This window comes from Mastomys coucha, unplaced genomic scaffold (genome assembly GCF_008632895.1).
Source record: "Mastomys coucha isolate ucsf_1 unplaced genomic scaffold, UCSF_Mcou_1 pScaffold11, whole genome shotgun sequence".
Taxonomy (NCBI): Eukaryota; Metazoa; Chordata; class Mammalia; order Rodentia; family Muridae; genus Mastomys; species Mastomys coucha.
The window spans coordinates 26926839-26953081 of NW_022196893.1; the positions used below are offsets into that span (position 1 = coordinate 26926839).

The window sequence follows — 26243 nt, forward strand, 5'->3', positions numbered from 1 at the left end:
GAGATGGCTGAGTCCCACCTGCTGGGGTCTGTCTGCTAGGCTCTCACTGAGATGGCTGAGTCCCACCTCCTGGGGTCTGTCTCCTAGGCTATCATTGAGATGGCTGAGTAAGCAGACCTTTGAGAAAGAAGGGCCCTTGTTAGTGCTGGGAAATACACATTGCCACAAATTTGCATAGCATCCCCCACCCATACATCTAGAAGTCATTAGTAGTAATATGTTACGTGCCTAATATGTGCCATCTCTGCACTAAGAGCGATGTGTTTTCATGTGTATACGTTTATATGTGCTGGTACATACTTACCTAGCTTGATTTCATAAATCTTAATCTCCCTTTTGCTAACAAAGATCTGTGGCTTAAAGGGATTAAATGGCTTACCCAGACCACACTGGCAGGGAGAGGTTACAGTGGGATTTGACTCCAGGATCCCATGACTTCAGACTCAGTGTTGTCAAGAACAGACATCTCTTGAGGTCCCTGAGAAATAATCACCAGAGGAGTTTTTTGAATGGTTTCCCGAAAACACTGAGAAAGCGGCAGGGCACGGCTGGCTCTGATTGTCACCAAGGGCTCTACAGTGGGATCTATCCACAGTCTAGCACCGCCTGTATTTTGTGCAAACAGGACACTTGATATTATAGTTTTCCATTGCAATTTAACAAATTATTGCAAGCTTCATAGGTTAAAATAAGGTTCAGTGTCTTCCAGTCCTAGAGGTCAGAAGTCTGGCATGGGTCTCACTGAGCCAACTTCAAGGCGTTGGCTAGCCAAGGCCTTTCCAGAAATTCTCGTCTGCTTTGGCCTTGAGGTCACCTGGACCTTCGCCTTGGGAAGCTGCCTGTCAAAGCTCTGCCCCATTCTGTGGTTCCCAGCCCTCCCTCACTAAGTCATCCTCATGCCCAGCGCCAGCATGGACCTCCTGTACTGTAGTCGGTGTTTCTCGGACCTGAGGCTCTTCAGATCTTCTCAAGGCCTGCAGGGAATCTCCTTGGGAGGTTCAAAGTACTTTCTGCCTTCCATTTTTGCTTTCATGAAACTTCTGGTCCCCCTTCTGCTGTGCCTCCTCTGCTAACTCCTTTCTATTCCATGCCAGCACCAACAAGGTGTCCCCCTCTCCTTAACGTCCTCCAACATGGAGGTAAACTTAGGAAGGATTTTAATTTCAAAATGCCAATTCTTTGTTGCGCCTTTTATTCCCGCTGTGCAGCGGTGTGGACTTGCTTAGAACTCACCAAAGGGTGCAGGCTGATGCCCCTACATTCTTCACTGCACTGCCCCGCCACATCCAACTCCCGCCTCTTTTTTTGCCCTAAATCTCTGTCTGCCTCATTGCCAGGTTTCTGTTCATTCTCTCTGGAATGGTTAGCTGACCTGGTTTCAGAGCGTCCACATTCTTCGCTGGGGCTCTATCCACCCTGTTCAGTGTGACCCGTCAAGGCCTTCTCAAAGCAAAGACAACACTCCCATCCCAGGAAAGGATTCCAGTTTAGCTGTGAGATAACTTTAATCCTGCTGCACAGAAAACAACCCCTCCTTTCATCAAGTTCATATTTGTGTTTTTCCAGATAAGTAAAAGTAGGTCATGTGCAAATGAGGCTTTCTCAATATGAAAATGTATTTAAAAAAAAAAACTTAACTCATTCTTAGACGACGAAGGGAGCATGTTCCGAGCCAAGTAGGTTGTTTAACACTAATTTTTTTTTTTTTTTTTTTTTTTTTTTTTGATAAGAAGCTGCTCTGCAGTGAGCAGTTTTCTGAGCTTTAAAAGTTAGGGGTAGGGTGCATTTTCTAAATTAATTATGAGCATTGAAATGTGACCTACAGCACCCAGGGCCTGGCCATGTTTTGACTTCAGGTAAGCTTATTGTTAACAACCACAGAGATTTCTATTCTGGCTTAGAGATGCTGATGTCATGTGTTTTTAATTCTCTTCCACTGGCTCAAAACCTGAGACTGCCAAGTGTCAGTTAGGGCAGTCCCCTGGGGCTGCTGCTCTTTGGGGACCAGAAGAGTGGTCCACACAGAATCCAGTACAATGGTGTGCCCACCACCTCTGCTTCCCAGACCCTTACTGATATGTTTATAAAAAGATAAAGAAAGGAGCATATATGTTCTATGGGTGTGTGGTGAGGTATGGAGGAAGGGGGTGCCTCAGCGGGCCCATGCCAAGGCATCCCTTCCCTCTGAGGGGCCAGCCACATGAACACTGTATAGCATAGAATCGAGTTTATTCAGGGCATGGGGAGGGAAGTTAAGACGGTAATAGAGACAGAGAAAGAGAGAGTAGAGGTAGAGGAGTAGAGGCCCACCATGAGCACATGGAGAGAGAGGGGAGAGGGGAATGGGGATAAGGGGGAAGGGGGCAAGGGGTCGGAGTAGGAGCAAGAAGGCAAGAGAGCAAGGAGGGGCAAGCAGCCCCTTTTATAGTGGGTCAGGCCTACCTGGCTGTTGCCAGGTAACTGTGGGGCGGAGCATACCTGGCTGTTGCCAGGTCACTGTGGCTAACACTTACTCCTCTGAAGAGTGTCACAGCAAAGGAAGAGTAATCGCGGCTCCCTTCCTATGAGGTTGCTATGCCAGTGGAACACAGCGAAGGGTATTTGACCAGAATTTCTTAGACTCAGCTGTTTCAGGCCCACACCCTCATTCCACATGGATTCCTAGACTATGCTGAGCCTACAGCTAGACTGGTCCCAGGCACAGAGCTGGCTCTGGGCATGAGCCCTTGAGCAAGTGTTGCATTGGCCTCATCTGCAGATCATCAATAAATTAGATGTTTTGCTGGAGCGAGAGAATGCCAGCTGCTGGTCAACCCAGCACTCATGTTTGAGACAGTCTAAGCATTTTCTTTTTTCTTCCCCATATGATGTTAACATTAAATAATGAAAACCCTGAAAGACCTAGAACATTAGTATCCTTGGGTGTTCAGCCAGGGGGATGGCTGTCACATTTCTTTCCCTCTGTGTATCTCTTATCTTTTCAAAATAACAATACATTTACATAACAAGAGAGGATACTACAGTAGAGAAAACCTCTAGAGGAGACTGGACAGGGCCTGCCTAGCTACCCTGACCCTTCACAAGAACACCGAACTCTGCTGTGAAATATTCAGGACATGGTGGGTGCTTCCAGGTGGGATGAACTAAATGCAAACGACACCTGACTCTAGTTTGATAAAAGGCGGAGAGAAGATGTGACACAAAGTTTTCTCACGGTGTTTTGTTAATGTTATGGTAAATTTGTACAAGAGTTACTTTGTAACCTCTGCTTCTAGCCTTGGCCAAGGAGGGAAATGATCTGTTGCTTTTTTTTTTTTTTTTTTTTTTTTTTTTTTTAGAGTTCTGCGGTGTAATCCCTATGTGTAGTCAAGGTTGAGATCTGGCTCCAGAATAACAGCCCAGTTTGTTGTTGTTTTTGTTTTAAAAAAAGAAAAATAAAGTTCAAAGACTCAGAAGATGGATGAGTCTCTATTATAGATGAGTAATTCAACTCAGAAAAATGGAACAATAGTCTTGGAGGCTATAGCTCATAAAGCCAGGCAGAGTCCTCGCTGTGGCCTACGGTGTGTGGGAAGACAGCCTGAGAGGAAGGAGTATCTGCTGAGCTAGGTATATACCAGGACAGAAGATGGATTGGGAAGCCCAGAGGAAAAATGCCTGCTTTTTCTAGGCCATGGACAGTGTTCACAACAGGCTGGGGAGTGGGAGGTGGAGCAAACAAACCAACAGAGAGCAAGCCCTTTTTTATCATTGGTGTCACCTATGTGAAGAACTCCTGGAATGGCTACAGTATTGCAGATTCTAGGGCATCATCAGATCTATGTGTTGACATATAGGAGACTTGGCTGTCCACAAACAATGGCATCTTTAAGCAGGAGCTATCAGTCCACATGGCTTGGTATCTCCAAGCCAAGAGTCCAATCATAGCTCCATTTTCAGTGGCCTCCGCCTGTTAGCTCATACTGGTCAGCAAGAGATCCGGAGAGTGTGGGGAATCATGCTGGCCCCTTTCCCTGTCTGGATTCCCATTAGTCCTGATATCAGCCCTGACTCGTAGACATCCCACCGGCACATTTTAACTCCACCAGAATAGCTGGAGAGCAGGAGATGTGGGTTTCAGGGCCCTCCAAGTCTGACTTCCTCCTGCCTGGTCTCCTACAGAGGAAGTGGGAAGAGATGGGGAAGTCAGGGCCCTGTTCTGTGGAATGGAATCTGCCCTGAGGGAGGCCTCACTGGTAGTCAGGGGAGGCTGGCATGAGACCAGCAAGAAGGCCAGCATAGTGAGTCAACTCTTGTCAGCCTCACATTTTAAACACTTGGTAGGCTGGAAGAACAGGTGAGGGCCTGCACCAGTTTATAGCATTTGTCTTTAGAGTCCCGTAACGCGTCCTCATTGTCAGCATTTCAGACCCACACAAACCCATTGTCTAAGCAACCAAAGAGTAGGAGATGCTGTGTGTGTACTCGAAGCCAGCTGTCATGTGAGGAGGCAGAGCTTGTCACAGATGCATGGCCAATTCTGTTGCCATCTCAGATCTGTTTTCAAGGCCGACTGCTATGAAAAGGGCAAGTGTTTATCAGGGACAGAGAAGCATGATGTTCAAAAGGAGAAGATGCTGGAATGGGGCAGTATGCACAGGGCAGGCTCTGCACCCTCATCTGCATCTCTCCTGCTGTCCTCAGGTTGTCTGGTTTGAGGCAGAGTGTAAGGCGCATTTTATCATTTCTGCACAGAATGTTCTGCTGTAGTCCCTCACTCCCTCAGCTAAGAACACCCAATCCCCCACTGGTCTCAGAGATCCCATACCAGTGCACTGGCTTCTCTTCCTACTCCCTGATATCACAAGAGCTTCTGTGCTGTGCTGTCAAAGGCAGGTGTCATCCTGCGTCAGGCTGTCTGTAGTCGCAAGTCCCCAGCCTGGAGGCTCTCAGTCTGATGCTCAGTCTTCTGCCTCCTTCAGATCCTCACAATTACTTTCACAAGGTGACTGTCTGTCATGGTTTGTATATGCTTAGCCCAGGGAGTGGCACTATTTGGAGGTGTGGCCTTGTTGGAGTGGGTGTGTCACTGTGGGTGTGGGCTTTAAGACCCTCATCCTAGCTGCCTGGAAGTCAGTCTTCCACTAGCAGCCTTCAGATGAAGATGTAGAACTCTCAGCTCCTCCTGCACCATGCCTGCCTGGATGCTGCCATGCTCCTACCTTGATGATAATGGACTGAACCTCTGGACCTGTAAGCCAGCCCCAATTAAGTGTTGTCCTTATAAGAGTGGCCTTGGTCATAGTGTCTGTTCACAGCAGTAAAACCCTAAGACCCACCCCTGGTTCTCCCTGCACACTATTACAAACAGAACTTGTCTACAGTGGCTCGGACTAGCTTGCAAACAGAACGTGTCTACAGTGCCTCGGACTAGCTTGCGTCACTGTCTTCCTTCTGCTTACTTAACTGAAAATTTTCATACTGGAAAAAATATTTTGAATGACTAGAGGGAAAAAATTGGACAAACTGAAGATGTTTAACATGTAAAAGAGAAACTAATTCCTTGGGAGGATTACATATTCAGCTTTGAGACAGTAAGAAATACTTCATGATGCAGGTCTGACAATGTATGTTCTAATTTATAATTTGATCTTTCTGACAGATGGGTTATGAATCTAATTGGACGACGTAAGAGAGTCTCTGGATCAGAAAAGATAATCCCACGATGGGAACAGGATTACCATCTGCAGCCCATGGGCAAGCTGGGACTGTTCTATGAGTACCTTGAAATGAGTAAGTTTTCTGTAAAGTATGTTGGCATATGTGTTGGAGTTGAAAAGCATCTGTCTTTGAGCCACAGAATTATTTAGCGCATTGATATGAAGAGCGGTGCGTTTTTCTCTACCAGAGTAAAATTATATAGTAGAGAAGAGTCAAAGCTTTCGGATAAGATGGCTGGGTATGGTTTTGCTAATGTTTATGTTGTTCAAAGCTAAGGATTTATTACCAGGTGATGAGATGGGATTTCCCTTGACATTTGACTTCACTGTGGGTTCTCAGAGTGTTCTGGCCGTGTTGTCTGTAAATGAACCCATCACTATCATGATGCACTCAGCTTGGGCTCAAGTCCATGCAGACACTGTGATTGGCTGGGACAGAATCACTGAGTGAGCCTGTGAGAGGACTTGCTCCCTCATGGCAGGAGGGATATCTGGTGCCTTTCATACCTTGGTCCTGCCCAAGATGGCCCCTTGTTTCTTCTACACAGGGTTTGTATGTGGCACCATGAGAAAGGAGCCAGTGTACTGGTGTGGAATGAGTTGGGACTTGGCACAGGTCCTGCCTTACCTTCCTGAATATCTTGTCCATTTGTGGATTACTTGCTTCGGCTCTCTTTCATCATCAGTTACATGTGGCTTTAAGCTCTGTTGCCTTTGATAGATGCATCTCTGAACAGATTTCCTTCGGAAACTCTGACCTGTCTACTGTGAGTGACATGCTACTCTAAAAGATGGCTAGCCATTCACATATTCTGTATCTCTGCCCTTTCACCTAAACTGTACAATGAATCATGATTTTTCTTTCAAGGTAGTGAGAACAGAAAAACAGACATAAAATCTGACTGGCCTTACGTTTACATATAGGAGTTTGTGTCTTTTCCAAGACCGTGTTTCCTGCAGATAGCGGGTGGGTTATGAAATCACATTCTATGAATAAAATATCTTTTCAAAAATATGCATAATATACAGGAATATCTGTTTGTCTGGGTGTCTGTCATCAGCCCGGGGTCAGTTTTGAAGTTTGTTTTTGCTTTTTATCAAGATTGGGTTTTATTAAGGGTGCAGCATCAGTGCGGAATGAAATGTAAGACAGTTGCATATCCTAACTAACTATCTCTTGCCAGGGCCATTGTCAGCATTAATAATAGCATCCTGGCATAGAATATTATCTATTTGAGTCTCTCCCCAGCAAAAAAGACTTCATGGGAAGTTGGTTTTTTCCCCAATTAATTAGCTAAATATGCTTTATGGCCATCCCTTATAGCCACCCCAACAATTCCCAATGACTTACAAAGCTTCCTGAGTTTCTGAGCACAGACCATCTGTTACTATGTAGTCAGGAACACGGTGAAATCTGTGTTCAGTGTTTGTTAAGCTGTGGAAGATGCATTCTTCAGTACCCTTTGAATTCCTGTCTTATTCCTCTAAAAATGAATACTGTCTTTGGGCGTGGTGTCGCTCCCACGTGATGTCGCTCCCACGTGATGTCGCTCCCACGTGGTGTCGCTCCCACGTGGTGTCGCTCCCATGTGGTGTCGCTCCCACGTGGTGTCGCTCCCACATGACCCTCATGGTGTTCTTCCACGTTTACCAGCAATGCCACTGTGCACCTTTCTTTAGGTGCCTTCCCACAGGAGGGCCCTCCCCGCTCCCAGCAGGTAGCCCTGTGTCTCTCACCAGCCACCTCTCCTTGCCTCTAGCTCCTTTTCCCTGGTTCTGGAGGGACCTCCACAGATCCACTTAGTTCTTCACTCTGCTTGGCTGCACTCCTAGAGCTAGGCAGCCTTGACTCCCATAATCCTGTGCAAGCATGGATGCCTCTCCCCCAACTAGACTCAGCCTACTGGAGGCAGCTAAGGCTCCTTAGCATGAGTGCTTGGAACCTAGTACTCCCGGGTACATGATGCCTTTGACACAAGTATGCAGCTGCTGGTCAATCTTACATTTGCGTTCCTCCACCCACCCTCAGTGCCCACCGAGGCTATATGCCCTATGATTTTTGTTCTTGTTACTGCTGCTAGTGAATTTTTAAAAAAGTAAATAAATTGCCCCATGGTTTGAGGTTGAATAATTCTGGGGTACTTGCCCAAGCTGCAGAATTTCAGACCTGACCTCAGAAAACTTGAGAGGAGCAGCTTCTGACACTAAAGTCTGGAAGCTGACGATACCGTTTTGTACCTTGGGTCTACCTGTCCTAGACACGGGTCTCTTGAGAATGTGGTGACGACATCTTCAGAGTTGGTAGGTGCCACAGCAGAAGGCACCAAAGCGATGCTGTGAGCCCGCTGCGTCTCTTCTGCCTTGGCGTTTCCACATTTGCCTTCTTACTTGGACCCATCTCCAAAGCTAACTTTCCAAAACTCATGAGAATAGTGGTTATTTTCCTTTACTTCTTGTTGCTGTGTTAAAATAACCTGAGAAAAGCCATTTAAGGGAGGAGGAGGGTCATGTTAGCTCACAGTTCAAGGTACTACAGTCCACCATGGTGCAGAAGTCCAGGCAGGGCAACAGCCTGAAGCACGTGGTCACATCACATCCGCAGAAACAGAGAAAGATGCACGTGTGCTAATGTTTACCTTTCTTCAACCATTGTATACAGCCCAGGGCTCCCTGCCCACAGCAGAGTCTCCCTACATCAATAAATGGAATGGAGATCTCCCAGGAGACTCTAGGTGCTATCAAAATGACACCACCAACCATTACAGAGACCTCCATAGATTCTTATTGTTATGAATAGCTCAGTTCTTTTAAAAAAAAATATATGTATATGAGTACACTATTGCGTCTTCAGACACACCAGAAGAGGGCATCAGATCCCATGACAGATGGTTGTCATAAGCCACCATGTGGTTGCTGGGAATTGAGCTCCGGACCTGGAAGAGCAGCCAGTGCTCTTAACCACTGAGCCATCTCTCCAGCCCCAAGCTTAGCTCTTTAACATCGCCCTGGCTCACCCCTTTTCTCCCTGTGACACACCTCCCAGATGGGCTGCTCTCTCTAGAAAGGGACCTGCTTTCTCCTTTGCCCACTTTGTGTTCCTGTCCACAGCCTGCACTGAAGCCTGCTAGTCTTTAAAGGAATGGCTTTCTAGTATGGCAGATGGGTCACTCCCATCTCTTCCTTCACTACCCAGTGTTGGGTGTACCACTGTGCCAAGCACTGTATTGTTTGCCAGAGATACCAAGCTGAGATTTGGTGCATGTTCTCAAGGAGCTGGACACACAGTAGTTTGTGGAATAAAAGCCAAGTAGGACTTGGTGAATTAGATGGTGTTTGTGATTTTGAAAAGTGAGTGCTAGTATCAAAGGTGTGGTGAAGAAAATGGACATGTTCGAAAATACAGAGCTACTCCCTGACGGCTTCCGATTATGTAGACAAGGCACAGCTGAAGTAGAGGCTTGATGGTGGGAATATGGGGTAAACTACAGGCATATGGGATGACCTCCGTGTGCATAGCGAGGCCTTGGGATTCATATGGAAGGATGGGGGGCTGTAGGAATATTGGTAAGCAGGGGAACTGTGTGCTTTACTGAAGGTCAGACTCTAGCAGCAGCAGAGGGGTAGCTGCCTTGGATGGGGTCTGTGTTTGGTCGGAGGACAATAATGAGGTTACAGCAGCTAACGCTGATAAGTGAGAAGTGTGTAAAGGTCATGAGCATGGGGATAGACATGGGGAGACAGGTTTGGTGAGCACTGGAGGGGTGACTCAGGTGGTAGATGAGGAAGAGAATTTTCAAGATTCTTTTCAGGAGATGGGATGTGCAGGGTGCAAGCAGTTGAGGGGCCTGGCGTGGAGATGCTCTGGTGTCTGTAGGACATCAAGATGGCAGTGTTACCAGGGAAAGTGGGTACACAGGTCAGGCACTGAGGAGCCAAAGGTGAGGCCATGGGGGTGCATCTGTCATGCCTTGCAGGAGTTAAGAGAGACTGCCAGAGTGTTGATGATGCCCAGGCAGCGGAGGGAAACAGGTGGAATACTCCAGCAGGGTTCTGTCTGCAGAGAAGGCTTTTGAGGGTGCAGGTGTTGTTCGAGGGGGACTGAAACATGGCAGACAGGTGCATAAGGCAGGAGGGAAAGTTAAAGCTGAAACCCTGTAGATGCTAGAACAGTTGGGAGCGGACGGAGCCCTGTGCGTAACAGCGTTTTAGAGGCTCGTATTTAATATATAACTTGCCTTTTTACGTTAAGTAAAAACAAATCAAAACCATCCCGTGGAGAGGGAGATGCCTGGCCCTGTCAAAAACTATCTGTCTAAAATGAGCAAGGTCAAGAGCACTCCTGTGCTTTCGCATGTGCAGCCTCATTTGGGGGTGGGGGTGGGGATCCGCAGGAGTAGCTTCCATGTGGCAGGGAGGTTTGTGGGATACAGAGCTCAGAGGATGGGGTGACTGGCAGAGAAGTGTGGTGCTGCCGTGAAGAACGGATTAGAGAGCAATGGGGGACTTCACGACGAGTGTTTTCCACCTTGCTAACATCTCCTCTTATTCTTCATTTCAAAGGGTGCTTAGAAAATTCTTCTCAATATTTTTAATATAAAAAAAAAATCTTAATCCTTTTGGAGGTGAACATGATGAAGGCCCTAGCTTTTGAGGTGACTTAGCCAGCTGTAGGAGAACCTCCTGCCCCCAGTTAGCATACAGTAAGACCCCATGAATACTTGCATTTCTTTTTTAAAACCTTCCATTTAACCAGTACTGTGCCTGCATATACTAGGACCCAGTGTCATGGTGAACTGGCCATTCTCCTTTGATTCTTTATCAGAGTGATCTACATTGAGTGTCAGTGTTATTTTAACTGTTTGTCTCTTAAAATTTGAGTGTCTAAAATAGCCATAAGGAATTACTAGCTAGATTTGTATATCTCCAAATTGTATCTTGCTTATTAAGAACATACACACCCTGTCATTCACTCATTCCTCTACAGTAATCAGTAGTCTTTTTTTTTTAGGGTTTTTTGGTTTGGTTTGGTTTAATTTCTTTGTTGTTGTTGTTTTGTTTTTGTTTTGTTTTTGTTTTGTTTTTAAGATTTATTTATTATTATATATAAGTACACTGTAGCTGTCTTCAGACACACCAGAAGAGGGCGTGAAATCTCATTACAGATGGTTGTGAGCCACCATGTGGTTGCTGGGATTTGAACTCAGGACCTTCGGAAGAGCAGTCGGTGCTCTTAACCGCTGAGCCATCTCACCAGCCCAAGTAATCATTAGTCTTAACACGTTTGATTAATTTATTCTAACAAAGTATCGTCTTAGTTACAAATGGTATCGTTTCTCTTTTGGACTTTTACCTGTGCTATTTCTAGCCTCTTGAACAGGCAAGATCTAACTACGCTACATTCTCCCTCTAACATGGGGACCCCGAGCTGTCCTTCCAGTAGGTTGGACACTGGTTGGTTTACTCCAGTCAGCTCTGACCCATTCTGCAGTCTCTTACCTGCCTGGCTCAAGGCTGGCGTGGATAGAGAGATACAGAGGCAGGCGTGGTTCCTGCCGCTAACACAACTTGGGTCCTTGCCTGTCTGACTCTGCCGATGTTGACCATGCCTGTCTGACTTGCGTGGCTTACCTTCTGGAGGTTCTGAAGTACTCCTCTCATAGGCTGGTCTCAGACCAGAAGCAGGTGCACCACAGCCTTGCCCTCCTTGAGTAGGATGGAGCAGAGGCCTAGAAGGGTTGTCAGGTGGTATCTCCCCCAGTCTTGGGCTCACTCACACCTCTGTAGGTGACTTGCGTGGCTCTGCTAGTAAGGCTGGGAGGACCTCAGAGAAATTTCTCGGCTAGTTCTTTGGTCTTAGCATCATTCTCCTTCACCCTCTCCATGGTAGAGTTTATCCTTTCTCCGTTTACACCAAGGTCACGTACACTTCAGATAGAGAGAAAAGGCCGAGCTAACTGCTAGAATCTCGGCCTTGTGACCACACAGACTGACAAGGGTTGGGACTGCCGCATGCGTGCCTGCAACACACAGGTGACGAAGTCTGTTGGCTTGGCTGCACCTCTCGTTTGCTGGTTGCCAGCAGGCTTCCAAGATCCTCTGAATATGAGCTTCATATCCACACATTTCTGCTTTCTCTTTGCTTACTAGATTCTTCCACTTTGTTCGGTTTTAAATCCCAAGCCCTGGATCTGCTTCTTGAATTGTCTTAACAGGAAGAGTGAACAATATGCTCAGGTTGTCTCCGGTGTATAACCAGCACATAACAGTGATTAACTTAGACGTTCCAATATGGTGTTTCTTTTGAGTGAATACATGTATGGGAAATAATAAGGTGTTTAGTCACCTTTCTTTAGATTTCATATTTATGTTTTGTATTCATCCTGCCATGAGCATTGTGTTATGATTGGCCGTGGCTGTGTCTCCTCGCTGGGCTGGGTCATTTGTTGTCCTTTTACATTTCTTTACAAGAGTAGATGAAGTTACTTTGTCCTCTCATCTGTCCTCCCTTCCATGATGTGTGTCCATTCCATTGACAGTTATTCAGTTTGGGTTCGTCACTTTATTTGTGGCCTCTTTTCCACTGGCTCCCCTGCTGGCTCTCGTGAACAATATTCTGGAAATAAGAGTGGACGCGTGGAAGCTCACAACTCAGTTTAGACGCATGGTGCCAGAAAAAGCCCAGGATATCGGTGCGTGGCAGCCCATCATGCAAGGAATAGCCATCCTGGCCGTGGTGACCAATGTGAGTAGCCTGGGATTCACGGGTAGACCGTCCAGTATTATCTTCATAAGTATGGGTCTTTTGCCTGCATGTATGTGGACCACTGTGTGCTTGGTGAGGCCAGAAGAGGGAGAACAAACAACCCCCTCCCCAGAACTGAAGTTTCAGGTGGTTGTGAATCGCCAGGTGTGCTGGGAATAGAACCTAGGTCTGTTGCAAGAGCAGCAGGTGTTCTTCACCACTGAGCTATTTCTCTAGCTCCACTATGGTGTTTAATTGCTATGCAGCTATCTTCTGATACATTTTAATTGATTATTATTATTATTATTAATTATTATTATTATTGACTCACCCCATCAGGACATCGGCAAAGGGATCACTGTTTCTCCTCTGCTGATGTCTTTTTCTCTAAAGAAACAGAGTAATAAGGACTGAAACTTGCATTCATCTTTGACATAAAAGCATCAGTAAAGAGTGCTTTTAAGCACAGGCAGACTCCACTCCAGACTCAGGTCCACTCCAAGTCAGAGTGTCCTAAAAGCACTGCACTGTATATCATCACTCTATATTCCAATGTATGTATGCATCACATCTTACGGTATTAACCGGGATGAAGGAGAAATTGCCCATCCTAACTAGATGTTAGCTACCCTCTTGTCTCCAGGGAGACAAGCTCTCTTACGAGGGGTGGGGCAGTCCCAGCTGTGAGAGAACACAAGAACAACCTGTATAGGTTGTTTGCTTGGGCAGAGGCCAAATGGCAGCTCTTAGGCAGAACAGTTTAACGCCAGCCCATCAGAGGGTCTCTTGCCTACTCATGTCCTCAAAAACAGGGTTATTTCTGCCCTACTAATCTTGCCAGGCCCAGCTTCCCAAACAAAAACGATCTTTCAATTTTCATTTCGTAAGCCACAACTTGCTGAGTCCCCAGGAGCTCCTGCAAAAGCAGAAGAGAAAGTGGCTCCAGAAGAGGGAAGTGCGGTGTGAAGTCAGGCAGATCTGAGTTCCACTTCCTGGCACCCCAGCTTGAGCTGTGTGATCCTGGCCCCCATACGCTGCCAACCCCATTTTGTATGTGTTAGATGAATGGTTCTGTACTCAGCATGGCTTGGGAAGTCACTGAGTTGCAGCGGACACACGGAGCCCGGGCCTCGTTCACACAGTTGCCACTGTTTGACTTCATTACCTGACATCATTAACTGTGGTTCCCTGAGGACTCTGACAGGCACCTCAAAAATCAGTCACCCCCTTGACTGGTTACAGCGAAACAAGTTAGCTGTCACCCCACCCCCACCACTTTTCTGAATGGCAGGCAACCTCCAGCTTTGAGAAACTGATAGATTAAATCGGTTTTCTCTCACCCAGATAGCCCCCACCTTCAATGCCCACCGTGTTTGAAAATGAAGACTGATGTTAAGAGCCATGACAGCAAGGCCTTTCAAGTTCCACAGTCATGAAAGTGGGAGTCTGTCATATCCAATATGCCACAGTACATTAGGCAGGGCAGGAACACAGACCCATGTGTTTTAGAAAGACTTTAGGCACGAAGGTTTGAAACTAAAAGGGTTTTTGTTTGACCTTCAGAAACAGAAAATTGATCTGGTGCAGGCTCCTGATTCCTCAAGCATTTTGGAGTGATTCTGTTAGGTACCTTCTCCCTTTATCCACGCCATGGCGCTGCTCCATGAGCACAGATGGAGGATTGGCTGGGTTTCCAAAGTTTGTGTGTGTGTGTGTGTGTGTGTGTGTGTGTGTGTGTGTGTGTGTGTGTTTGTGCATGTCTTTGTGTGTCTGTGTATTTGTGCATGTGTGCCTCTGTGTGTATGTATGTGTGTGTTCATGCACGCCTCTGTGTGTATGTGTGTATGCCTCTGTATGTGTGTATTGTGTGTGTGTTTGTGTGTACCTCTGTGTGTGTATGTTTTGTGTGTGTTTCTGCACGCCTCTGTGTGTATGTTGTGTGTGTTTGTGCACACCTCTGTATGTATGTGCCTCTGTGTATGTGTGTATGCCTCTGTGTGTGCACACTTCTGTGTGTGTATTCATGCTAACGCACACCCACTGTCTAATCGGTGTTACTGGTTTCTTTTTTATTATAAATATGCCCTAGCAAAGCCCCTCACTAGATTGTGTCATTGGTTAAACTACTGACAACCCTCCAGCCCATACTGTTAGCATCTGTTACAAGAAACATGTCTGCTACCCCACTTAAATAGCCCTCTCTCTGAAATACTATACATAATGTCCACTGCCTAATGTATACCAAAGAAAGAAGAGAGGCCACCCAGGTAGGGGACACCAAGCAGGAGTGTGTGCTGCGAAGTCACTTGAGCTAAAAGCTGACGGTTCCATAAATAAGCACAGCTGACGTTGCTGTGCTGTGCCAGGGCATCTGCTATTGAAGAGCGATTTTAATTTATTTTGATATAAATGGAACTTGTGTGCAGAACAGCATGGGAAATGAGGCGAGCTATGCTATGTCTATTCTTGCAGCATATCTCAGAGTAGCTCAATTCAGGGGGAAAGGTACCTTGTCAGAAAAACAAAGATTTCTCCTCTTTGTTGGCTTTTTTGGTTGCTCCCTGAAGTACATCTTGGGTGATTCTGTTAAAAGATAGCATTGAGCTAAATGATACCAGGAAAATTTCATCTATTGAAATCTGGCACGAGACCAAACCTTCCTGTCCTGCCTCACGGCTGACAGGCAGACACATGCGTGTGTGTGTGTGTGTGTGTGTGTGTGTGTGTGTGTGTGTGGTGTGTGCGTGCAGGCGCATGAGTACACATACACACTTACACAGATTCTTCATTCACAGGAATCAGGGAAGCTGGCTTAAATAGGGAAAAAGCCCCTTAACTGTTTTCTTGCTTTTGCCCAAATCTTGTTTGTTTGTAGTCTTGCTGAACTAAACCGGATGTCCAGATGAATACTATTAAAAATCACTTTGAGCCAAAAACCATGTGTGTTCTTGTGCTGCAGTTGATGACTGGCCTAACGTGGATACAATTCCCCTTTGTCCTTCCCACAAGCCATTTCATATACCAGAGTCAAAGCCTCAAATTAAAGCTCTCTGGAGAAGGGGCGTGTAGTTCTAAATGGGCTTTTGTCCCAGTACACTTCGCCTGGCATAGTCACAGGCTCATAACTGAACCATCTACTCCTTCTACGCAAGAACATAGTAAGCTGTGTTAAGTGACGATTTATGGTTTCAGTGCTTTATCCAGTTAATCTTCTGGACATTTGGATGCTCAGAGAATAGGTCTTAGAAAGCTGGCTTTGTTTCCTGACTGAGTGAATGGAATAACCCAAGGTAGTTTATCAGGCCGTGGATTGTCTAAGTAAGTCTAAGGCAGAGGGAATGTGAGTTTAGTGGCCATTATATAGCCATGGGTCAGGAGAGGTATGTTTTAGTCAGTTTTCAGTCTTCTTTGTGAGAAACAAGTGATTTTTATTTTAAAAAAAAAATCAGTTTCTTCCAAATTCTTTATTCCACAAATGAGTTCTATGAAGCAAGACTATCTTCTTACTACTGACCTTGGTGTTGTATTACAAAGTGTCCTAACTCTGAACCATGACAGACTCCTGGTTCTATGAAGAAGCGCTCTGAGATGTATGTGGATGTTGTAACTTTGAGCAGCACTGATGCACACACAGGATACATAAGCCAGTCCCGCCCTTCAGCTCTGCATGGTGCCCGCCCAGTATAGTCATTCTCCACAAATGGTGTCATGAACTCTAGGGACTCACCAAGCAACCGTTGGTCCTTCTAACTTTTGCTTAGAATGGAAGACTGCCCAATGTGTCTTCTACTTGAAATATATATAATTCCACTGATACATACAACTTGGTGGAAACCACAGTTCTGCCACACAGTGAACCATGGCTGCCACCCTAACATTGCTTTCTTGTTTCCCCCAACATAGGCCATGATCATTGCCTTCACCTCAGACATGATCCCCCGTCTGGTATATTATTGGTCCTTCTCCATCCCTCCCTATGGCGACCACGCTTACTACACCATGGACGGCTACATCAACAACACTCTCTCTGTCTTCAACATCACCGACTTCAAGAATACAGACAAAGAAAACCCATACATTGGGCTTGGTAACTATACCTTGTGCAGGCAAGTTTCAATTCAGCTCTTTTAAAAATGCACCTCATCTTATAAAGAAGCTTTTGGTATGTGTGATAAGATGCTAACTGGTATCGTTTAAGTCTGTGTTAAAAAGACAGTTTTAGATTAAAGCTAATGAAGAGCAATGGTAGAGCCTGTAAGCCAGATTTGAAAGGTATTCAAATGGGCACATCGCAGCGATGGAGGAGAAAGGTGCTCAAATGGGCACATCGCAGCGATGGAGGAGAAAGGAAAAGCCTGGCATGTCTCAGACATGGCGAGAGCTAGCTGAGAGTTTTACAAATACAGAGCATCCTTGGGCATGGCCCTGGGTTCCATGCCCAACGGTGCAATGAAAGAGAAATAGGTCTACTTTGTTATTCAAGGGATACCTAATGCTAATGATGCCACACTGGCATCTCAGTTAGCAAAGGCATAAATAAAGGTGCATGAGGTAGAGGGTGTCAAGTGCTCTGCTCTGGTGGCTGGGAAGGTCAACTATGGATAGAGCGCACTAGTTCACTCACCAGTTGGTAGTTTGTTGACCACATGCAAATTTATTTTCTCTACTATATTTTCTTAAACCCAAATTCACTTAATCCAACTGCTCAGAGCCATTCTGATTTAGATTTCCAGTATCACAACCAAGAAGTCAGACGAGGCCAAGACAACTGACCATGCAGAATGCTGATCTCAGCAATTACATACTTCACAGTCAGGGAATTAGAAATGGGCTGGGCGAAAACCCTAAGTTAACCAGGAGGCATATTGGGTGGTATGGCCCAGTCGGCTCCCCAAGATAGCTAAATTGTTTTATGTCTTCTCAGAAAGCAGGGATAAAGCCTCGGGGAAAATATAAAAATGTTGTTACTTTGTAAAGACGTGTCCTGTTTTACACAGCTGGGATCCATCATTTCCTGCTTGGTTCCATGCTCAGTAAAATACTTCTGGATAATTTTCTTCCAGTATTTGATACCAAATTGAACTTGAGGTGAAATGGATGTGATGTCCACTTTAAAAATTAATGTGTCGAAGATGACTCTGGTTTTAAGTCAGGCCCTTGTTTACAATATCCATCAAAAAGATTGGTCTCCTAATGTGCCTGGTTGTGTTTCCAGGTACCGTGACTTCCGAAACCCACCTGGGCACCCACAAGAGTATAAACACAACATCTACTATTGGCATGTGATTGCCGCCAAGCTGGCCTTTATCATTGTCATGGAGGTAAGAAGAGAGGGCTCTGAGAGAGGCTATGATTGTGCATGTTTGTAGGCCATCTGTGTCCCTGTAAGTATTGCCAACTTTATTCAGTGTCTATTAGGACATGAACTAATCAGGTTTGGCCTGAGAATAGATAGTCCATAACACTGAATGAAATAGCTGTCTGCTTGGAATGTTAAAAAGCATGCCCATGCCAAGGGAGATTCAGTCCCACTTAATACAGTATTCACTAGGTGCCTTTTGACATTGGGCCACACTGAGAGGCACGTTGGCTTGTGAAAGACCTCTGCCCATGGGGCTATGATGCATCTGTGTCCCATGCAGCTGCTGCATGGGGCACACCAACTCCTTACAGTGCTTTTCTCTCCAAAGTTAGCACTGAGAAAATGGCACAGCTGTAGAGTGTCACCTGATCTAGCCAATGTCTTAGTAGGTATTACTAGAACAAAATTAGGGAACCTCTTTGTTGAGCACAAAAAGACATCACCCCTCACTTGTTTGAGCCACCCTAAGTACATCTTCTGTCGTGTGTAAACACCAGTCAAGCAAAATTCTGAGGCTTTGCGATCTGATTCAAAAAATAAATAATAATAATAATAATAATAATATTAAAAAGACTAAGAAAACGGAGGATGGAGGAGAGGAGCACTTCCTATAATAGACAAAAGGTGTCGGCCATGGAACAGAAAGCACAGCACATGTCATAAAGTAAGATACAGCTCACCAAAGACAGGAGGCAGAGGAGAGAGACAAATGGCTGACAAAGAAATCTAGGACTAGAATGAGGGAGGGTTCTCCACAGCCACCGTGGGAGCCAGAAACGACAGTTGTAGAGCATCAGCCTGCTAACCTAGAGAGGCGGCAAAAAAGAAATAACTGAGATTTCCCCCACACACAACAAAACGCTGGTGAGCCACAGGCCCTTAGAGAGAGCGATCACAAACTGAGAGAACACAGAAAACAAATGAGAAACCCTTGCCGAACTCCTGTGAGGCGAGAATAGCCTAGATCAGTCCTCAACCCGAGCACTCGGTACCAGTCAGTAGCAAAATGTCTCTTAGGAAATAGCACCAAAAGTTATGGGTGGGGGGGGGCCCAAGACCACTGGAAATGTGTGTTTCCCAACAGTCACAACCCCACAGGCTGAGAACCACTGGCCCAGATCCTAAACTCACAGTCATAGCCACTGAGAAGAGAATGGTCTGACACAAGGCATGCCTTTATCCCAGCACAGAGAGGGCAGAGCTGCTTGACCCCTGCGAGTCCCAGGCCAACCACAACTGTACTGGGAGATCCTGCCTCAGAAAACAAAATGAGAAAACCCAAAACTCTAAAATGAGAAGAAAGGAAAACTAAGGCCATTCTCGCTGGCTCATAAACTCAGAGGTCCTCATAGAATGTGTAAACTGAACTTTCAGGGTATTTTTAAAGACAGCATCACACCCTATATTGGCCTTAATCGAGAAATGTCACCGGCCACCTGTGAATGTTGTCACCGACCTCTATAGAGATGAACTTGGAGAAGGTGAATCTTGACCTTCTTCTGTTGGACTCTTCCTTCATAGCTGTTGCCGCATCCTGCTGGGCTCACCAGCTCCACTCTGTTGCTCTTTCCCAAGTGAGGTCAGTGTCCCCAAAGGCATGGCAGTGTTCACTTGCCACTCCCCTCCCGCTCCTCCCTCCACTCCTCCCTCCTCTCCAGCCATTCTTTGCCTCCTAAGTCACTTTCCTGCTCTGGCTATGGTGACCATAATGTCTGTCCTGTGGCGAATTCCTTGAGCAGCATCTCTGGCCACGTGTTACCCAGCAGGGAGCACCTACAAGACCAGCCTCTCATTCTTCCGTGAAGCCTGCCCTGGGCTTCAGGAAAACACTTATTTAGTGTTTTAAGGCAGGAAAAAGAAGTCCAGGAAAGTTAGAACACTAAAGGGATCCATTCGGCAAAAAAAAAAAAAAAAAATTCCAATTATAGACAATATATCGCCAATAGAGGGTCATGTAGTATCAAAAGTCATTTGTGTGCTTCAAGGGAGAAGCGGATGTCAGTCAGCAACAGAGGAGTTCATCAGCTTGCCTTCAGCTGCAGACAGGTCATTTCTACCCAAAACAAACAAGGAACCACTGAGTTGAGCTGCGCTCTAGACAAGGTGGGCCTCACTGACTCCCACAAAACAATGTGCCTTGGGCTACGCACACACTTCTCTCTACAGAGGAGCACCCTGCCAGGGCCCGTCACTTGGGAAGCTGCAAAATAAGTCTCAGCACATGCTTAAAAATTAAAAATTAAAATCCTATCTAGCGGCTTTTCTGCGTACAGAGCAATTAAATGAGAAATTTCAGGAAGCACACATGTGCACAGAAATTAGCGACATGTTCCGAAGCAACTGACAAATCAGTAGAGATATTAAGAGAGGATTTTTTTTTTTAACTTTTAAACAAATGACAGTGGAAATAAATGTGCCAAAACATTTGGAATACAATGAAGGCAGTACTGACGTGGGTTTTTATCTGAGGTTACATCGGTATAGCAGGAAAAAAACAAATAGCCCCAAGGATGAGAAAAATGAGTGTCTCTTCTCAGCTGAGCCCAGTGCCACCAAGGCTTTCTGCTTGTTAGCTCCCTTACGTCCATGTTCGCATACCCGCTCTAGGCTGCCCCAGTCTCTCTCTGTTCTACAGTCTTCTCCACTGTGCTACGACATCTTCGGCTAGCCAGTCTCACAGGGTAGAGTTCTGGGAGCCCTTCCTACCCCTCTTCCTTTTCTCTCACCCCCACATTCAAGCCTGTTGGCTTTTCCCTCAACAGTAGACCACTGACCCCTTCTTACAGTCTTGCCTGCTTTCACCAAGTGTTGGTTAGTTTGTATGACAATACTGGCAGGTTTACTCTGGCTGATGGTCTCCATCTATGGTCCCCTTGCTTTGGGCCTATACTGAGGTAGCACCCAAACCAGGAGAGGAGGTTACTCCCTTCATGGCAGCCAGTAAGTGAGGGATAGAGTCCCAGTGTGCCCTCCAAGCACACACCACCATAACCTAACCTTCGGCTCAACCCCTTCCCCAGTTGCATCACAAACTGGGAGCCAATCTTCAACACACAGCTTTGGAGAAACTTTAGAGAGACCAAGGTCCGCCAGACCAGAGCCACCATCATTTCTTGCCCAGCTGGGCCCTGGTCTCTATCTGGAGACTACTGAGTTCTGACCTTAGGGTAAATCCAGAGTCCCTGCTGTGATGCATCCAGGCTGTGACGCTCACTGTGGCTTCTCCTTCCAGCCTCACCACTCTAGATCATGTTCTAGAAGCTTCCCCTGTCCCCATTCTGCTCTCCTGATACCTCCATGGCTCATTCCCTCACCTTTTAAACCCTTGGCTGTGCAGACTACTCTGCATAAAATGTCTGTGCTGTGTTCAGCATCCTGTTGCACTCCATGGGGGTTGCAGTCAGTGTTCTAGGTTCTCCCAGCTCTAGGATACTAGGTACAATCCATTCCTCTCTCTCTCTCAGTATTTTATGGTGATTCATCTATATCCCTTTTATATATGAAACATACCTACCCAAAGGGATTTTGGAACAATGACTAACAAACGAAATGCTTAAGTGAGACCAAAGTCAGGGTCCATTTGAAAATCAGAAATTAGTAAACGAATAAAAATGGGATCTCAACAAGTGCTGAGACGGAGCACAGGTGAAACTGTCCTGCTGCTGGAGCAAGCTAATGGGTGCCACCACCACTGTTCCAGAAAGGACTCGGTCATCCTGTAGAACTGGACATCCGATTGGCCAAGTGTCTCAGCAGTGCCTCCTATAAGTTCCTGCTCTTTAGAAACCTACAGAGAACGTATTCATATTCCACAACAGCATTGTTAATCTGAAAACTGGAAACCACCCCGATGCCTAACAGTGGGGGAACACACGTGTTACAGCACACTCACTGGGAGCACTGTACAACAGTGAAAGAAACCATAGTGAACCAGCTATGAAAATGGCATTAAGAACTTTTAGAAACTAGTTTCAAATTTTAAAAAGGTATTTTCCCAAAGGCTATCTTAGAGGGATGGGAGAGATGACCCAGAAGTTAGGAGTACTTGCTGTTCTTCCAGGGACCTGGAACAGTTCCAAGCACCCACATGGCAGCTCACAACCATCTGTAGCTCCAGTTCCAGGGGTTCTGGTACCCCTTTCTAGCCTCCATTGATAGTGTACACACATGGTACACACATACACATACAAGAAAAGCACATAGAAAGTAAATAAGTCTGTTTTTGAAAGACTATTGGGTACTATTTTTATAAAGCTCAAATCAAGTAAGATTAAATACGTTATTGGTGAATACATACATATTTTGGAGTTTTGGGGGGGTTTTCCCCCTTTATAGTAACATCACATATAGGATAGTACTTACCTTTGAGAAAGGAACAGAGAATTAGGAAATACAGCAGCACTGCCAATGGTCTGGGTTTTTAACTTAATGGAGGATTTGAGGGCATTCGTTTTATTATTTTTTGTTTCACTACATTGCCCAGGCTAATATCAGACTCGGTCTCCCATGTGCTGGAGTGGTAGCACATATGTAAATGAGAACAGCCAGGTGGAATCCTCTCATGATGAAGTAACACGGTACCGCTGAACACTGACCGTCCTTTATATCCTGTTGCTTTGAGACTGAATGGCCACAGTGGTCTGCCCTGTCCAGACGCGTCGTCGTAATGGCAGGAATAAATCTCGGGGACTCCGCGCCCCTCTGACATTGTCTTCTCTCTTTCCCGCAGCATGTCATCTACTCTGTGAAGTTCTTCATTTCCTATGCAATTCCGGATGTGTCAAAAATCACAAAAAGCAAGATCAAGAGGGAGAAATACCTCACGCAGAAGCTGCTTCACGAAAGTCACCTCAAAGACCTGACCAAAAACATGGGGCTCATCGCCGAGAGGATGGGAGGAGTGGTTGACAACAGCGTGCGGCCAAAACTCGAATGAGCAGCAGCTTGATGGCATGAGAAGCACTTTAAAGATAATTAGCTGTCGGACGTGTTGTGAGTCACTCGAGGGGATGGCGTCCAGCCTCCCAGGCAGGCAGAGTTTTTGCCCTGCCCATTTCTGCCTGTATCACCTTCCAGTTTCAGCTAGCAGTGCGGGAACTGGAGAACGGAAAACTTGGATCAGGAAGGACATAAAAAGCACCTACCTAGAGGACCTGAATGCGTTCCCTCTTTTGATTAATTGGAATTTTAGTAACAGGAAAAAAGCCTCGAGGTGTGCCCAAGTCCTCCTGAGGCTTTGCTTTTCTGACCTCAAGTGTGCAGAGCTCCTTTTCTGTGCTTAATTTTGCATTTTGCCAAATCTATCCCAGAACCTATTTCGTCCGGACAGCACCATCGCCAAAGACCAGGCAGACCTCAGCCTTAATCACCTTTGTGTTATCAATGATAGCCAGCTCAGGATTGAGTTTGGATGCTGTGTCAGGAGCCAGGCAAAGCCAAGAGTTCACAGTATTTCAGTGTCTTACTACACCCCAAGGAAGGGGACTCCGCCGCATATGAAACAGGTTCTGTACCATTTCAGCCTGTATTTCCACCTCCAAGAAACACTCATCTTAGATTGACATGAAGGTAGAGAGTATTGAATGAAGCCCGTCCCTGTGACTCCATGGTAACACCTGCTTTCTAGCAGTGTTCCCAGCATGCTCTGGGCTGGACCAATGTTGACTGGCTTTCAGATCTTAAGGGAGTAAGATGAAAAGGTAGTAGCTCTTATTGATCTGAATGGTTAATTTATCTCTTCTTGATACGTAAGCGTCTTGGTAAATGATAATCAAATGATTATAACTGTATTGTCCTCAACACGATGGGCTGGGAAGCCCATCAACTTCATGAAAACTGTCTTAGCAGATGCAGAAAGAAGGCACTACAAATCACCAAGCGCCTTCTGCCTGTCTCGCTGAAAAGGCTGGTGCTCTGATGACACTGGGCATAGTCAGTGCAGCAGCCAACAACCCAATCACTAGCCATATCCTGTGATGGATCCTTCTGTGGCTGATGTCACTCACTGGGAATCCTACCAACTTCTCTGCTTGCCACGGTAACCAGCTTCCTTACCGGCTCCGTCCGTTAGTTCGTTTCCTAGGCCTGCTAACTCATTTGCAATCACAGCTGTGCTGGAGACAAGTCTTCCTGGATCATTGCCCTTTGAGGAAGGAAACCCTGCGTTTAGTTTGAGCCCCAAGGCTCCTCTCAGGCCATGAGGGAGTTAAGGGAAGGCTGGTTTATCTGCTGGTGGCTTGCTGCTAAGCCTCAGCCTCCTGGTGCCTTTGCTCTCCCTGTTGCTTGGCTGAGCAGTTTCTCTGTAGTCTATATATGCTCCGCTCTTCCTCCAGTACATCCGGAGGAGACAAGGCGATACCTCGCACCCTTGATTGATAACGGAGGTCAGTACTGGGTGAAGAAGGGAGGACCCGCCTCATCGTTAGAGATCAGGCCTCTGCTGGCTGGAGTGGTGTGAAATGCCTCGGTGCCTAGGAGCCAAGCCAAGGAAAGTGAATGGTTTTAGAGACTGCCTTCTCAATGCTGAGCTGAAGCAGCTTCAACTCCAGGCCGTGGTTTGAAATGTCCACCACGAATGATTTAGTAGAGAATCAACATGACTAATCAAAGCAGTGTTCTGGGCTTTTGAGTAGCCCAGTGGGTCAGTGGGAACATTTCCCCTCCTCCCTTGTACTGGGAGTCCAGGGCCCGCCATACAGTGTCTGTCTGTGCTGAGATAGAAATGACTGCCTTCCTCCCTGAGGGATCTTCTCACTCCACAGCTAAAACCAGTGCCACTCCTTGTCCCCCACAAGAAAACGTCAAATAAAAAGTGCATTTATCCCTCTATAGTCCCCAGCCAAGAAGTCCCTTCACAATGTAGAAAGTGACACTGTAGACAGAGGAAGCAGAATTAAAAAAAATCGTGCTTCTCTGTAAGGAGCACTCCTGGCATCTGAAGCTACCAGAATGCTGAATGGCAGAGGTGCTGTGAGCTGTAGGGTCCCAATGGTGTCAGTATCATTCCTGTGAGGCCTGTGCCAAGGTGGTGATGGAGAGGAATAGGGGACACCTTTGGTGGCAGTGAAGTAGTTCCCAGCCCTAGAAAAACCAAGGGCATGACTGTGGCCAGTGAGGGGAGATCTGGCCACCCACCTGTCTAGCATGAACCACTAGAGAAATTCTATCCTTTTGCAATGCCCTTGCATTTTAATGGATTAAAGCGGTAGACCCAATACTCAGGGGATTTTTCTTTCAATGTTCCTCGGATGTTTTAGGTATCCCATTAGAAGTAGAAGGCCACAGTTTGTCTTGAAATTAAATGAAGCCATCTGGTAATGAGTTTGTCACGGTTTCCCCTCTGCAGGGCACATGGGTCTTGAGTTCCATAGAACATTCGTTTGTGATGGAGGCAGAATGGGGTGTGTTGGTTTCACACATCTTGTGTGCTCCTTGTGTGCGTTCCTATTATGTTTGAAAAGTGGAGACAGAGAGCATACAGCTCAGCTAAAAAGGACTGAGATTCATGATGCTTCCTGTATACTGTATCCCTGGTGTAATGTTTGTAACTGATGTTTGTTAATTTCTATGCCTTTTACTATTTTTTAATTAATGAGCATTTTAATAAATTCAGTTTTACAGACAATACTGCAGTCTAACTAAGTTTAATAATTGTCTTATCAATGTTTTTAAAGGAACAGGTTTCTGAGATTTACCAATAGCTGGTTAAGCATCACTTAGATGACGGAAGTGCACTTGTGTATAGAGTATATCTAAAATGACTTTTTCACGGCCTGTGGTTGCATGGACTTTCAGCCAGGGTAGATGCTGTAGATTGACTGGGCCTGTAAATCCAGGTGAGTTAGGACTCTTCCCTCCTGCTCACCAGCCCAGGTACCCTAGAGTCAAGGCTGAGATGACACCCCTTTGTCACTAACCCTCTTTGGGTTGTTTGGTTTGGAGATGGGTCTCACTGTGTAGCTCAGGCTAGCCCCCTCTCAAGCTCTGAGAGTACGAGTGAGTCCCTCACACACCTGGTTCTTGAATGCATTTTAGAATGTTACTAGTAAGGAACTTTCTCTTGTACGCATTGTAAGCAAAGGGCTAGATACAAGCTGCCTTCTAAGGCGAGGCACTCCCTTCTCAATGGGGAGCTCCTCAGTGATCATAAGATGCAAATTCTCCAGCGTCCGAGGTTTAAGAGGCTTTCGCATGTGAAAATGTAAATGCTTTTAAAATAATCTTCAGAAGACAAGGTGGCCAAATAGATGCACCCAGCACTCATTTTTTTTCTTCTTCACAGAAGAGCCAAAGTGACAGGGTGTTTAGGGGTACAGGAGGTGACTGGACTCTTAAGGATTGAGAAGTGTGGACATGGTGTGACCCTGGTTTCAGACCAGGCAGGGGTGAGGAGGCCCGTGAATTAATAGCTCAGTCAGATTAACACACACATACACACACA

General features: G+C 46.0%; 1 protein-coding gene and 1 long non-coding RNA gene across 5 annotated transcripts in view; one reads left to right on the top strand and one right to left on the bottom strand.

Annotated features, from left to right (window-relative positions):
- Positions 1–25429, top strand: part of Ano6 (anoctamin 6) — a 188310-nt gene extending 162881 nt beyond the window's left edge. For all 3 annotated transcript variants that reach the window (XM_031353741.1, XM_031353760.1, XM_031353750.1), the window contains 5 exons: positions 5642–5772; positions 12236–12441; positions 16345–16547; positions 17657–17762; positions 22533–25429. In XM_031353741.1, coding sequence (XP_031209601.1) covers positions 5642–5772; positions 12236–12441; positions 16345–16547; positions 17657–17762; positions 22533–22739 — 853 coding nt within the window. In that variant the 3' untranslated portion in view covers positions 22740–25429. The remainder of the gene's footprint in view (positions 1–5641; positions 5773–12235; positions 12442–16344; positions 16548–17656; positions 17763–22532) is intronic.
- The window catches only part of LOC116078504, a 66142-nt gene that overhangs the window by 6870 nt on the left and 33029 nt on the right, over positions 1–26243 (bottom strand). The window lies entirely within an intron of this gene.